Here is a 16,467-nt window from a genome sequence, read left to right as displayed (position 1 = left end):
TTGGTTTATATAGTCTTATTGCTTAAAGGAGCTTCCATGGGTCTGTGCTTGATTGATGATATAATGGCTATAAAATGTCCAGGTGGTTGGTAGTGGGGACGAAAGACAGTCTAGGGTTAGGCAAGTTTGGGTTATATCATGACTTGAAACAACTCATTTCAAACTGTCAAGGGAGGGAACTGGAACAGAGAATCACTTCTTTTTCTTCAGACGAGCAATTATTTACCATTCAGAACACACTGGCTATGTCTGTCATGCACAGATGTGGGGATTTGGGTTAAGGGCATAATTCCAAGAAGAGGTCAAGACTTCAGGACTCACTTAGCAACTAATTTAGTTACTTACTGCTTCATCCACCTCTGGTTCCTGTCTGCCAGATGTATTGTAACTGCCTTAGGAGAGACTGTGTCTGCTCTCTCCATGTGTCTTAACTGAGGACAATATCATTCAGTACCCCAGCTTTGCTGATATGTGAGACCCTAGTGTTTGCTCTCTGTGGCGGGAGCAAGGGAAGGAAACAGTGAAGAGAAGTGCCAGATGAGGACACTCTGATACTGGGGACTGTCCTGATGGTTTCTCTTGCTAATCATTTGGGGAAGTGCTGAGCTAATACAAAATGAACACAGCTATCTTGGGGAATGCCAGAAAGAATAACTTTCTACCTGGCATTGTTAAGCACAAAAGTAATACCTGTAAAATAAGCTGTAAAAAATCAGGAACACTTGTAAGTCATAATGATAAACATTTGCCTTTTCAACTTGAAAATATGAAAAAGAATGCTTCACGCTCAGGTATCTTGGTGAAATAAAATAAGCTTGGCTCTCAAATGTAATTGTTAATATTGTTCTGGCATTTTGTCCTATTAAATAAAACCATTTAATACTTCATGAAAGAATTTGCAAGACTTGACAATTAAGGGTGTTCATGGGCCTGTTTGAAGTCTGCCTGCAATTGAAAGAGGTCTCAGGATTCCTTTATATTCTGTTTCTGTGACTGAAGGGGAATGGACCCAACTCTTACCTCTTTTTGGAGTGCATTGTAAGTTGGAGCAATAAGCAGCTTGGGATAAGGTTTACCATTACTTAAGAAATTTAGATCCTCCAATAATTTGAGTTTTCGGAGAACCTTGAAAGTGTGTGCATAAAATTCCAACTACTGGAACATGCATCTCACTGAGACAGACCATCAGAGAATCGGCGTCTATACCACTTTAAGCTCTCTGCCCTTCTAAGAGCAGAAATGAAGAATCATCACTTTTAATTCCTCAAATGTTGGAGCCTATAAAATTTTTAAAAAGAGGTTTTAAAGTATAAGAGGCCTGACATATTACAATTATAAACGGTAGCCATTCAAGAAACTTTTGTATAATTAAAAAATTATTTAATTAAATTCTTTTTGGGTGTTCTAATAGGAAGAATTGCTCCCAATTTCTTACACAAAGTCTACTTTTTTAAAACATAAAATCAAGTGTTATTTTTGGAGCAAATGGCTCAAGATTCCTGATAGCCCTAAAATGTGTAATCTACTAGACAATTGGAGTCTCTTAAAGAGAAGTGGTAATTGACGATCAGGTTGGTGGCGACCACAGCCTCTGATGTGTCTGTCACAGATCTCTGTATCATGACGGTATTTCTGCAGTTGAGTTGGTTTGAGGTATGGCAGTGTTTCCCACATGATTCCAGAGTAACAGCTGTTGTAACTTGGCTTTATTGTATTGTGCAATCAAGAGAGTGCTATCTGCTAGGATTTTATCACAGCGGTGTAAAAACTTGAAGTTTAGAGCAAAATTAAAAAAAAAGCACACTAATTTATGCATTCACTAGAAAGTGTCCATATTTTCGTTATAAATATAAAAGAAACAGAGCAAAGAAGACATTCCCTCTGGCTCTAATTCCCCATTGAGGCATGTATACACGTACAGTCTGATAAGTTAAAGTTAAAACAGAGAAGTCCTGTAACAGTTGCTCACCATGGTTTTATAGCTAATAGTTACAGACATTAAAGAGGCCTAAGACTACATCCATGGGACATCATTATGTAGAAGTCAATGGAAAACAGAAGCAATAAACCCAGTATGTTTTTCTTTGCCAGATTCTTGGACGCTTGTTTCCACTTGTGTTGGTTACATTGTTGCAGGACAGGAGCTGCTTCCTCTTCCTTCACCAGCTAACGACAGACAGGGGCCATCAGAAAACTGGCCTAGATCGAGGTGTCTTTGAAGACTGGCAAACAGGCTCTTTGCCCATTTTTTCTTTCTCATTTCTGTTTTATGGGACACCAAAAGAAATGTTATCTGACACAAACTAATTGCTACAACAGCCCATTAAAAGTCGACTAGATGCAAAAGGAAGAGAATGTCATAAGCTGTGTATGGATGCGTATCAGTTTTTCTTGAGAAAAAAATACCCACATTCTAAGGGCTCTTAAAAATGTAGAAAACTTGCCCTGTTACCACGGGATTTTAGAACACCTCTAAACACACACAAAATAAGACAGATATTACCTACAAATTCCAACTGTTGCTTAAACTCTAAAAGCATTTTTGTATTATTTTCTTTTAATAGAGAAGGGGGAACTCAGCTATAAAGAAATATTAAAAAGTATATTTTCGTGTGGCCATCAGTCTTAAGAATATTGGGTTGCTTGCCTTCCCCAGCTTGTGCTGATACTGTAAGCGTGTGCTCAGGGGTGTGACGCAGGGTGCTCTTGTCCCTCTCCCTCCTCCCTTAACCCCCTCCCTCGCCCATGGCTAAAAAGCCACCCCTCAAATGAGCCACTCTTTTTTGCTCTCGTCAATGGTCTCTGTGAAGTTGGGGTCGTTGTTCATGATGGCAGCGTCTGCACTCTCGGCTGACTCAGCCCCCTTAGCCTCGTTGGTGTGGTAGGTGCCCTTGTGACGGAACATGTACCGGATGAGGAAGACCAGGGTGCAGAGGATGGTGAAAATCACCACAGCGATGACCCCTGGGGACAGACAGCAGATAAATACCAGAGGTTAAACAAGCCTTGTCTACATTTCTATCTCGCCGCTGCATCCCAGCTCCCTTGGATATGACTCTTCCCCACAGAAAACAGTGATAGTCACGAGGACAGCAGGAGAGACCCGTGGCTTCTGTTTCCAGGCACAAAAGGTTTAACAGGAACCGGAAGGTGACTTCTCGTCTTGCCCAAAGTAACTAAAAACTAGATAAAATAGACGAAGCACAGGCTTTCAGATGGTGGACAACAGATAGACCAGACACGCGGTGCCTGAGGAAAGAGCCGGAAATGACGAGTTTCCATACTTTGTCCAGTTTTCTGACTGTCCACACCGCTCTGCAGAGAGAACCAGGGGAACCCCGTGGGCTTCTTGAACTGGGGGCAGGGCTTCAAAGCCAGTGCATGCGCTCCGCACAGATGTCTCTGCTAATCCGTGAAGCTGCTGAACCTCCAGCTGAATACTAACATATGCATGTGTACACATGCATGACCCTCCACAGAGCAGGGAGGCACAGTAAACAATTTCCAGAGCTCACACAGGACTGGAAGATGATCAGGCTCTAATGGTAAATAGCTGCGGGCATTCGGTTCAGACTAGGAAAGGTCATGCTAAAGGCATGCTTTTAAGGCAGTGACAGGTCTGGCAAGATTTGCCCTGCAAAAAGCTTAACATGACTAAAAAATATCAAGCTATCTATAAGTGCTGTGAGAGATCTCGGCATGCAATATAAATGACCATTCAACCCCCAAACTCAGTCATGCTAATAATGTCTAGCAGCCAATATAAAAATGACCAAATATGCAAAGAACAATTTTTTTTCTCCTATGAGGAGAAAATCAATTAGACTAGAGATGGCAGAGATAACAGTGAGCACAGAGGGACCTATGCAAACCAATCCCTAACAACCAAGACTGACTATGGAGACAAAAGGTATAAGTACCAGGGATAATAAGGAAAAATCATGATGATAAAATATTTAAGAAGACGTAAGGACTCCAGATGTGTGCCTGCCTGATAAAATCACAAAACAGCAAAGCAGAGGAAGAATTAGACTAATCCATAACCACAGTTGGAGGCTTCGGCCCTCTTCTGCTTTGTAATTGACAGAACCATTAAACAGAAAATCAATAAGAATGTACCAGACCCGGACAACATGGAGTCAGGTTTGTTAACAAGCTGTAGATTGGGGAAAAAAATATTTATCTGTGTCTGACAAAGGACTTGTACCCAGAATATAAACTCTTTCAAATCAATAGCAAGAAACCAAACAATCGATTAAGGAGGTGGAGAAAGATTTCGAGACACTTCACAAAATAATCACATAAGACAGTAAACACTGGGGGGGGGGGGGCTGGAGAGATGGCTCAGAGGTTAAGAGCTTTGCCTGCTTTTCCAAAGGTCCTGAGTTCAATTCCCAGCAACCACATGGTGGCTCACAACCATCTGTAATGGGGTCTGGTGCCCTCTTCTGGCCTGCAGGCATATTATGTACATAATAATAATAATAATAATAATAATAATAATAATAAGAGAGTAAACACTGAAAACACACTGAGCATCACTAGTGATGAGATTATCCGTCATCCAAAAGCACAGAGATGCCACAACTCACCTAGCAGAGTGGCTAAGTCAGAAGGCTGACAGCACCAAGAGACTGGGGAACAAGCGGCCTTTTAGAGATTGATCACGGGACTGTAGGTGGCTGGGTCGTTTTGGAAAGCTGCATGGCACTGACTTACAGAGTTAAATATCTGCTTTCTTTACAGTCTTAGTGGTTGCATTTCTAGGAATTATTGAGGAGTCTACCTAAGGTATATACCAGATTATTAAGATGTGTGTAGCTTTACTTTTAATAACCCAAATCTGGAGACGAGACAACAATCTAGCAATGGGTACATGGGTAAAACAAATGATGGCATAGCCATTCGATGAACTACAGCTTGGCAAGAGAGGTAAATTTGTTGATGAGCAAAATAGTGTGGACAGATATAAAAACATTATGCTGAATGAACCAAAGTGTGGCAAATTTCATACCAGTTAGGAAACTGTGGAGGAGCGGAAGGAATCGGTGGGGACTTAAAAAAAAAAAAAGGGATAGCAAAATTAGCCGAGAGGAGTTATTTTACGATGATGTATTCTATATGTTGTGGTGGTGGATATGGGTGTGTGTCAAAAAGTCACTGACCTGTTTATTGTATAAGTTCATATGATACTTTGAGTTTATCTTAAAACAACAACAACAACAACAAAACCCAAAAAAGTCATTATACTTGAACTTGGGATAATGTCACTTAACTACCCTTTTGAATATTTTTAATGTACTTTATTTATGGATATGTGTATATATTTGGGTATATGTGCACATGCGTGTGGGTGCCTATGGATGATTCTCTGGAGCCAGAGTTACAGGTAGTTGTTGTGAGCAGCTTTCTGTGGGTTCTGGGAACTGAACTCGGGTCTGTCTGGAAAAGCAGTCTTTGCTCTTAACTGCTTAGCCGTCTCTCCAGCCCCATTTTTAAAATTGCTTTTCCCTGGTGAGTAGCTGCTAGAAAGTCTGTTGTATGTATCACACACCTCCGATGATAGCTGAGTTCCTGTTGACTCCGTTTCTTATAGCTTGGCCTTGTCCTGGGTTGTATGGGAAATCAGCACTGGCTGCAGAGAAACAAAGAAAGAAAAAGAAAGAAAGAGTGAAGTAGAAGAGGCAAGCACACAAATAATTCCATATTTATCTCTTCATACAACTCTCTGACACTTTTCATTCTTACAAACGAAATCTCCACCTAAGATGGATCCAACCTTACCATTGCCTCCTACAAAAATTCCAGAAACCCCCATCCCTGCTTTCACGATTTCCCTCTGCACAGGTTCCAGTGTTATGACTTGTTTGAGGGGAATGGTAGGGAATGTTAGCTAAGAATGTTCTGAGCCAGCCTGTCCCTGCTCTGCTGGCAAGTCTGCTTTTAGAACAGTCATCCTGGGGTATCATCCAGTGGTCGGTTTCAGGACACTGGGTTCATAGACACTCAACTCCTATATGTAACTTGGAAGCATATGACTTCCATAATCCTCTTGTATGATTTAAACAGTCTCTAGATTGCTAATCATATCCCATGGACTTTAAAGAATATTGTAAAGTGACTCTGGATAACATTAGAGAGTAATGACAGGGGGGGACAAGTCTCTTTGCATTCAGTGCAGACCATTTAAAGAGAGACTGTTTTTAATTGGCAGTTCTTTAAATCCTTACCTGCAGGACCTATGGATGCAGAAGCAGGGTGGTGTTTGTTTTCTCATGTTCTGAAAACTGTCTCCTGCCCACTTTTATTCCACACCCTACTGCCAGTTTAGAGTTTATATGCCGATGAAAATTTTATAGCACATACTATTAGTTTAAAAGTAATTGCTTTTTTAATATTTAGCATGACTTCAATAAAACACTAGACCCTTCAGGAATATGTAAAGGCCTTAAAGTTCAGAAACGTTGAGAAGAATGTTAATAGCTTAATTTTCTATTTCTTTCCCTGTTCAAAAAATATTAGAAGCAGTTGTGTCAAATTTAGATGTTTCACTAAGATGGATTCCTCTTATTGCTCCTTTCAAAGACAAATAGATTCTGAAACCTTAGTCAGTGGAGCATCTACAGTGAGTAATCCAGAAAAGCAAATTCACCTTCACGGGTGGGTTTTTCTTAGTGGGGGAAGGGCTGCTGGATCAAACCCATGTTTGCCCCTGGCAGGCAAGGTTTTTCCACTGAGCTACATCCCCAGACCCTTCCAGCCCACAAATTGATTTGCAGCGGTAGAAATTTCCTTTGAAAAGTTCAAGCAAATCTTCCGATGGAAGTAACTTTTCTTCCAGCAGATGGAGCAGAGAACCCGAGTTTGAAGCAGACCGAAGCATGCTGGATGGCACCACGTCACTGAGAGAGATATTTACAAGGTCTGTACTTGCTATAATTAAGCAGAAGCCGGTGTTGTGATTCAGGTAGAACCATGCCAGGGACTCGGTTCCTAAGGCTAATTCTTCCCTGGCTATAGATAGGGGAGAATCTTGAGGGTCATGACAAAACAGCCAGAGCCCTTCCCTTCCCATCTCCTTAGAAATATGGGATCTCACATTTTTATTTTTTTTATTTTTTTTTTACATGTTGAATATTTATTCAGGGAGTTATGGAGGGGAAAAGGAGAAGGGGCAGAGAGAGAGAGAGAGAGAGAGAGAGAGAGAGAGAGAGAGAGAGAGAGAGAGAGAGAGAGAGAGAGAGAGAAAAAGGAGAAGAGGAAGGAGAGAGAGAGGGACAGAGAGACAGATGTGCACACGCCAAGGGACAGGAAGGAGAAGAGGGATCTCATATTTTTAATCAGTATGTGTGATTTAATTTTTTCTCTCTTAGACTTCATTTAAAATTTACAAAAATCTCATTTTCATTTATTTTGCATATGTGTGTATATGTGCGGGCACGAATGTTCCAAGATGGCACGGGTGAAGGTTAGAGACCAACCTGCAGGAGTTGGTTCTCTCCTAACGTGCGGGTACCAATGATTGAACTGAGGTGATCAGTCTTGGCAACAAGTGACTTGACTTACTGAGCCACATCACTGGCCTCAGATTTGACAGGTTTATCCAGGACTAGAGAAATCATTCTCTCTTGGATTTGTACATTATTGATCTTTTCAACCATCAGCGTCATTCAAACCTGCTGACCGCTGATCGCCATGAGCTCTGACAAGCAGAGAGTGAGAAAGAACTCATCTGCAAGTTATCCACACTCTCTCCAAATCTTTAACTGTGAGCATAAACAGTGCCTTTGATGTAATTTGCTTGCATTAACTGGCCCAATCCTAAGTCTAGACATCTTGGGAAACGGGAAGACAACACAGTTTGCTTTTCCCCCTAATGATTCTCCCTCCCACCTCTTCAAGCTTTTCTGGGCTAGAGAGCATTGGTTGATTTAAGATTTCAAATGTCATCCCAAGAAGACAAAGGTCAGTCATTTATGGGCTCATCACTCTGGTGGTTTGAACAGAAAATGTGTCTCCTGGGCTCAGGCATTTGATCCCTTGGTCCCCAGTCAGCGGCACTGTATTGTTGATACGACCATGTCAAGGACCAATGCCTCAGGCCTGAGGAAAACCGGCAAAGCCTTCCTCCTGGGTCAGACTCAGAGAGATGGCAGAGTGGCAAAGCCTTTTTCCCTGCTTCCATAGAGATGTGGACAATGTGTACAAAAACTGGTAACCACGGCTTTCTCCTCCTGGGCGATTCCAGCCTGAGACTGCTAGCCTGCTGACACCTTCTACGTGGACTAATTTCTCTTCCTAGGCTGTATGCAATAAATGTGCTGAGGTTCTCGGTTGTGGTATAGTTGGTGCCACTCCACAGAGTGAGCAGGACCCACCTGACTCCAGCTTTTCTGTATGTGCATTTGTGTGTCTGTTCTTCCATTCCCTCTTAACCCCAAGTTTCCAAACTACACCTTGCAAGGACATGGCATTCTTCCATAAGTCACACCATTTTATCACAGCAACAAAAATACCTAGTACTCATTAGATATTAATTTGGCCACAAAACTGTCTGATGTGACTAAAACCTGCTTACATAAAAACAATAGAAAAATATCCATTGGATTTCTTCCAATCTGGGTCTTCTTTTCCAGAGAATGATTACTCAGTACAAGTGACACACTCATTCCCTTATTAGCTCTTGGTAGAATATCTCCACTGTGTCAGACTCCATTCTGAGTATGGACAGAACAACAAAACAGGAAAGACGTGTAGTGATGAGAATTTCCTGTCCCTGATGGCCTAATCACATGCGCCATGGAAGGCTTCGTGAAAGACTATAGTGAAAATGCTAATGAAAAGCGTGGATGTGGTTTGAACTATGGTCTTCTCCAGGTCTGGTGACTTGTTTGAGTTTACCTGTAGCTTTCCCATTGTGTGTCATGCAACTCATATGGCCATAAGGCACGGTAAGATTTGCTTCACTCCTTGACACGGCCACTTTTCAAGGATGAAGTTTAGACTATTATTGTCCATCTCTTACATCTTCAGGCCTTTGGATGTTGTAATTACACTTCTCCATATGCTACTTGGTCCATCTCTAGCCTGACTGAAATTAGAACCCAAGCTAATTCCAAAAGAAGCAATCTTCTCGCATTTGAGCCCTGTGAAAACTAGGAAGATCCAGGAAGGTGAGTTGTTTAAAAGACCCAGTTTATTTTAGATGGTGGAGTATGGGTTAGAACTATGACAAGAAGAGCCCTTTTAGGGGATGGAAGAAAAATTTTGTGTTGGAATTACTAAGTTTGTTGTACCTATAGGACTCTCACTTGGACCTTTCTTCTAGACATTTGGAGACTTGAGTAGGTCAAATTTCTTGTCTTCTGATTAACATAAAACTTCTGACTTTCTTTAAACAATATGAACTTTCCACATACATTAAATATCTGCTCAGAAATGTGTGTATAAAATGTGAGATTTCACACTGCCCTGGCATATAATTTAGTTCTTTTTCTCCTAGACTTGATTTAATTTTTTTATTTTATTTTTATGTGACAAGTATAGCAGGTAGTTTTGTTATCAGCTTACTGTGACAACATTCATGACATTATAGGGTGGTTGCTTTCTGCCTGCATGGCTCAAATAAAACGCGATACACTTTAGGAATTTGTAGCATGGTATAATTTATAATGTGGCAGATGAACCATGGCAAAATTTCTCTCTGCTTCAAAGCCTAGCTTGTGACATTGTGTCTCCTTGGCCTCAAAACTGCCCAGACTCTCAGCTTCTTAGACATATTGGTGGCCTCTTCTCATTTATTTTTCTTCCCCTCCAATGCTGAGGGGAACCCAGGTCCTCGTGCAAGGCTGGTGAGTGCTCTACTACTGGCCAACATCCCGACCCCTCTCTAGTTCCTTTCATGTCATAGCTGTAAACGGTGCTGGAAGTTTGGGCTGGAGAACAGGAGAATGGCAAGAGGGAGAGAACACTTGGAACCTCCCAGGACTGCCACTCAGGTGAACCTGGATTTCTTGGTCTTGCAAAGACCTTGTGTACATAGAGCCTCTCTCCTGTTTCTTCTTCATGTGTTACTCTTGTAACTGAATATTCTGATGTAATAGATTCTTAATGCTTCAAGTCAGCTCATTAGGAGACACTCCTGCTTGGACATCTGGTTTACCTTCCTTCTCTTTTCCCATCAAATTTTATCTCTTTCTTGAAAGAAAGTACCAATTTCCAATTAAGTGGCCAGATCTCCTTTCAATAGCTACAGTATTAATTCTTATTACTTCCTTTTCTTTCTATCTTATCTCCATGTGTGTTCATGGGTGCACATGTATGTAGAGGCCAGAGGACAACCATGAATGCCATCCTGAAGGTACCATACACTTTAAAAAAATATTTTTGAGACAGAGTTTCTTATAGGCCCAAAAGTGAGACTGGCTGGCCAGTGAGCCGGGATCTACTTGCCTCTGCCCCTCCAGTGCTGCAATCACAATCACATGCTGTTTTTTTTTTTTTTTTAATGTGGGCTTAGCGATCTTCACCAACTCCACATCAGACAGAGGTCTTATCTCCAAAATACAAAGAACTCAAGAAATTGATCATCAAAAGAACAAATAATCCAATTAAAAAATGGAGTATAGACCTTACCAGAGAACTCTCAACAGAGGAATCTAAAATGGCTGAAAGACACTTAAGGAAATGTTCAACATCCTTAGTCATCAGAGAAATGCAAATCAAAACAACTCTGAGATTCTATCTTACACCTGTAAGAATGGCCAAGATCAAAAATGCTGATGACAACTTATTCTGGAGAGTTTGTGGGGAGAAGGGAACACTCCTGCATTGCTGGTGGGAGTGCAAACTGGTACAGCCACATTGGATGTCACTATGGTGATTTCTCAGAAAATTAGAAAACAACCTTCCTCAAGACCTAGTAATACCACTTTTGGGTATATATCCAAAGGATGCTCAATCGTGCCACAAGGACATGTGTTCAACTCTGTTCACATAAGCATTGTTTGTCATAGCCAGAACCTGGAAACAACATAAATGCCCCTCGACTGAAGAGTGGATAAAGGAAAATGTGGTACATTTACACAATGAAGTACTACACAGCAGAAAAAAATAATGACATCTTGAATTTTGTAGGCAAATGGATGGAGCTAGAAAACATCATTTTGAGTGAGGTAACCCAGACCCAGAAAGACAATTATCACATGTGCTCACTCATAAGTGGTTTTTAAACATAAAGCAAAGAAAACCAGCCTGCAAATGACAATCCCAAAGAACCTAGACAACAATGAGGACTCTAAGAGAGACATACATGGATCGAATCTGCATGGGAAGTAGAAAGTAGAAAAAGACAAGATCATCTGAGTAAATTGGGAGCATGGGGATCTTGGGAAAGGGTTGAAGGGAACGGGAGAGTCAGGGAGGGGAGCAGAGAAAATGTAGAGCTCAATAAAAATCAATAAAATAAAAAGTGGGTTTAGCTATCAAACTCTGTTCTCCATGTTTATAGAGGAGTATTTTATCCTCTGAGCCTTCTCCCCAACATTTTATCACTTCTTATGAGGTAGTTGTCATCTTAAAGGAAGGGACAAATCTCAGTTAAAAATTCCATTTTGATATATAACTACGCTGTAATAGTAATGAGGGAGGGATAAATGCGTATTCATTGATGAGCATGATTAAAATCAGTCTGTGCAGGGTGGTTCAACCTTCTGTGGAGCCTGTCTGTACTGGATAGCATTACGTCAACCTGACACAAGTCGAAGTCATCAGAGCGGAGGAGCCCCATTTAAGAAAAAGCCTCTATGACACTGGGCTGTAGACACACCTACAGGGCTTTTTTTTTTTTTTTTTTTTTTTTTTTTTGGTTTTTCGAGACAGGGTTTCTCTGCAGCTTTTTTTAGAGCCTGTCCTGGACCTAGCTCTTGTAGACCAGGCTGGCCTCGAACTCACAGAGATCCGCCTGCCAGGGCTTTTTTTTTAATTAGCAATTGATGGGGAAGGGCTTAGCTTTTTGAGGGTGGTACCATCCCTGGGCTGGTAGCCCTAAAGAAAGAAAAGATTGAACAAGCCACGGTAAACAGGCTAGTAAGCAACGCCCGTCTATGGTTTCTGCATCAGCTTAAAAGAAACCCTTACAAAATCAAGGACATGCACAATTCCACAATTCCTTTTGGTTTCTTTTTTCCTTTCATGAACAACCTGGTTTTTATGGCTTTTTTTTTTTTAACTTAAGCCTGGCTATTCCAAAGCATGTGAGTACCCATTCCCTTGGGACAAAGCTATTTTATCCTGGCAATCACAGCAGTGACTACTTTGGTAGATCTATTTCTTTGTTACTGTCTTCCCCCCAACATCCTTTTGGAATGTGTAGAGAAATACGGTGACTAAGGTACAAGCCTGGCTGTGGATGACAAGCTCACTCATTGACATGGGCTCTGGTCTATTTGATATTCATGCCCTCCTGCCTTCCAGCTCCTTGGGAGAGCCAAACAATTTTAGCGGTGCTGAAATATCAGGGAGTCTATATCTTGGGAAATTTTGTGAGTAAATCCAAATTTTGAGTGGTAAGATAAAGAGGTACTATGAATCTCAGGGGCAGACCGGCTTCCTGTAAGTACGGAGTACACTCAGTGCATTTTTCCTGGACCCCCAAATGATAGAACATATGAAATGTCCTCCTAAAACACTCATCCGTTGGAAGGTGGTCCTATCTGGGGAGGTTCTGGAAACTTAGGAGGTGGGATTCTAGCTGGAGGAAATAGGCCATTGCTATTGGATCCTCGGAGAGCTGTTGTCCCTGGTCTTCCGGTGCCTCTCCTTACTTCCTGGCCGTCATACTGAAGGTGTTTTTCTGTGACAAAGGCCTTCCACTGTGTTGGAATAACACCCCTGAAATGGTGCGCAAGAGAACTCTTCCTTCCTTGAGTTGTTTATGCCAAGTATCTTGTGACAGAGCACGAAATAACTGCCTTGTGGTGACAAGCGCCAGGCAAAGAGCCATTCCTGCTCCGAATTCATTTCTCGTGGAAGTCTGTGCGTCTCTGTGTACCTCCCCAGCTTACACTCTTTCTGTTGGTCATTTCTAGTATTATACTCATAGATCAGTGCCCTCTTCTGCCCCCGTGGACACAAGTCATGCACGTGGCGCACATACACACATACAGGCAAACCACTCATACACATGAAAAAAATTGTCTGCGTGTATGTTTTATTATTTTTTTCTATTATTTGTCTGACAAAGGAAAATTCCACACAATGGAAGTAAGGGGCCAACTCGAAGAAACCTGAACTGAAAATGCAAATCAGAACCCTGCCCCCAGCCTCTTGGTAGCAGATATCACCCCTAAAGAATCGAAATGCCACCAAGAAAATGGTCATGGCCACGACAAAACCAAGAACAGAGTAACCGTGGTTTAAACTCCACTGTCACAATAGTTTTGCTTGTGTTTCTAAACCCTGAAAAATTAATAAAAAGAAGTTTCAATACAAGCATTGAAACTGGAAACTGACTTTTAAATGCACTTGGAAGAATAGAATGTTGAAAAGAAATATTTGAATTATTTTCTCCAGTTTCTCCTCCATCTAGGGAAGCAGTGGAGTGAATGCACAATAAGACAGAGGTAACTCCAGTGGTTGTAGTTCTTATTTAACATTTCAAATATGAACACTTGTAGACTTCAGGCTCAGAAACAAATAGGAAAAAAAAAAAGAACCACATTAACTGCATATAAAAGTAAATCGTGACTATTTAACAAAAAACCTCCCCCAAATGAAAGGCACTAAAAGCTTCAGGTTGTCATATGTCAGAGAATAAAAGGAAAAGAAAAAAGATTGGATTTGACATCACATAGAGAAAATGTCTCCATGGAAACCACTGGCGCTTCAGCATTGAAAGTGATGATCTGAGGCACTTCAACAAAACTGCTGCTATTAATTATAATTTAATTTAAATTGCAGTCTTGTTTCGAGGCAGCATCAGAGACAGAATGAGTGTGTGTAAGTGTCTGTGCTTTTTGTTTTTTCTCAGCTTCTTTCTTCTCTTTTTGAATCTGGGCTCTACACCAGAAAGTGATTGTTCTCAATTAATTTCTTTCAGTTATTCACTATGGACTGCATTTTGAAAATAGATACGAAAAGAAGTGGCTGTCGTTAAAGGCGCGGAAGACTTAAGCTGTCTTGCTGTCTTTGAAAGTGGATACTGCTGTTCTCACATGGAGACTTGGGCTCAGCAGGCTTTTACAGACAGAATAGTGTGTGGCCTTGCCCAGGGGATTCTGGGTATTATCTTCCATCTTTGTTTCCTGCTTTCAGAGTTCTAACAAAGGCCAGCCAGCCAGAATGTCCCACTTCATTTGGAGAAGAGATTTTTGAATTTTTGCCTCTGACTTGACAATTAAGCTGCACACCACAAGCTTTAGACAGGAGAGCAGAAATGGAGGCCACTTGTTTGACTAAGATCCCATGAGGAAAAGAGGTTAATTAGGTGAAAACAGAATAAATGAACTTGTAGCCAGCTATATGTCCTAATTATTTTTTTTAAAAAATCCCCACCTCTTTATTAAAGGACTGAATGAACAATACAATAAGCTTTATTGTATTTCCTCCTTCCATGTATAACTGATTATAAACCAACCCTCAGTTACTGTTAGATATTATTGGGAACATGTGTGGAGTATACATTGCTACTTTGACACTTGGATTTTAGAGATTCATTAGTCTCTCAACCTCTGTATCAGAGCAGGTGTTGATGGTGATTAGGCCACAGCTGTGTGGCCAAAAGGTGCTCAAGTCACCTTTAGTCTCCTCATTTAGGATGCCTTTTAGGAATCTTACTGTGGTAATAAGCTGGAGGAGGGGGCTGGAGGAGAGAGAGAGAGAGAGAGAGAGAGAGAGAGAGAGAGAGAGAGAGAGAGAGAGAGAGAGAGAAAGAGAGAGAGAGAGATCAAAGGTAGCATATATAAAAGATGTCAATTGGACATCACTCACCAGTGCTACAAGAAGGATCGAAACATGCTACATAAGAGGCCAAAACGTCCAAGTGTGGGAGGAGTGATCCATAAGGAGTCACGATACTCAAGACTGGAGATTTTGAAAGCTCCTCATTCTGGGGGGTGCCTTTCTCATTCTTAACAAACTATTTTCAGGTGTCCCTGGTCAAATTATTTATCACGAGACTCAAGAGCCTGGAAGTCTCGGCAGATGCCTTCTGGATTCTAACCCAAGCTTGTTACTGTAGTTCTTGAACACGGCTTGAGGCACCTGGTCGGAGCCTCAGAACCAGGGGCTGTGGTGCTATGTGGTGTGAGCTAAACCTCAGGAAAAGAAGCTGTGTCTGCAGAAACGGTTGGACTGATTACAATTTCAGTCCTGTGGAAGAGCCTGGAGTGTTGCAGGTCCAGAGGCTAATTATCTATGTTGGGCTAGTTCTAGTTCTCCAGAATAGCCATTCTGTCTGTGTGAGAGTGGACACCCTGTGACTAACAGATATAAGCCTTTTGGAACCTGTTGATTTAGCAGACCACTGGCTCCCTAAAGCTAAGACTGTCACCAGACAGCATCTGAGGCCTATAGAAAAGCTCTCCCATCTTGCTGTACCTGCCTCTCTGATGTCCCCACCAGTGCATTTTAAACTTGCCTTGATTTATGACATTTTTTGTTCTGTAGACTATAAAACCTCATGAAACTGCTTCCCTGTTGGAACATGGAATTTGGGCCAATCTACCCCTGTGTTTTTGAGCCATTGTCACTGAAAATGGTTTCCCTGTATGCTGAGGGGTGTGGTTTCCGTGTGACAGTGGGGGTGGGACACTCCCTAGTGACTAGTCACTTTTCTCATGGTTGAGGTCTGTCATCATTTTTTTTTCCTTCCTGTCACAGGGAGAGCCAGAATGAAGAAGCCCATGTCTGGGGAAATGCGCTAAATCTGGGAAGAACCCGTCTGAGGGAAAATGCCCTTTGTGCCACTGGTAACAGGAGCCCCTGCAAGGAAATCGGGCCCTGGGGGTCAGGCTGAGAAAGCCTCCACACAGGGCGGTGTTCTGAGGCCTGGGGATATTACTGTACCTCCTCAGCCCTTGATCCACTCCAGCAGAGAGCAATTGATTTTAGAGTTTAAAGCTTTCCAACAGGAGGGTGCATGAGAAGCACTGAGGATCTTATTAAAATTCAGATTCTGATAGAGTACCCCTGGCCAGGCCTGGGGGTCTGTCTCCTAACAGGCTCCTAGAGTACTTGGCTACACAGCCCCCTTTGAGTTGCCCAACTTTAATTGAGACCCTCGGTGGTGGTGGTCCTCACCTCCAGCTGTTCTTGTGTATCTGTGTATCCATTTTTTTTTTTTTTTTTTTTTTTTTTTTTTTTTTTTTTGTGCCTAAGAGGGAACTGAAATGATTCCTTCTGAGCACTTGTCACCCACTCTCCACCACCACATTTGTGTCTCTGGTGATCTGCATGCTAGAATGCCCC

At 41.7% G+C, this 16,467-nt stretch overlaps 1 protein-coding gene across 1 annotated transcript in view; it reads right to left on the bottom strand.

Moving 5' to 3' along the window:
• Nucleotides 1-2,764: 2,764 nt before the first annotated feature.
• Nucleotides 2,765-16,467, bottom strand: part of Cntnap2 (contactin associated protein 2) — a 1,482,107-nt gene continuing 1,468,404 nt past the window's right edge. Inside the window, exons 23-24 of the mRNA XM_042054579.1 lie at nucleotides 5,555-5,635; nucleotides 2,765-2,964 (exon numbers count right to left, since the gene is read on the bottom strand). Of these exons, the coding sequence (XP_041910513.1) occupies nucleotides 2,765-2,964; nucleotides 5,555-5,635 (281 nt within the window). The remainder of the gene's footprint in view (nucleotides 2,965-5,554; nucleotides 5,636-16,467) is intronic.

This window comes from Arvicola amphibius, chromosome 2 (genome assembly GCF_903992535.2).
Source record: "Arvicola amphibius chromosome 2, mArvAmp1.2, whole genome shotgun sequence".
In the NCBI taxonomy this organism is placed as follows: Eukaryota; Metazoa; Chordata; class Mammalia; order Rodentia; family Cricetidae; genus Arvicola; species Arvicola amphibius.
This window is presented reverse-complemented; position numbering and strand designations above follow the sequence as displayed.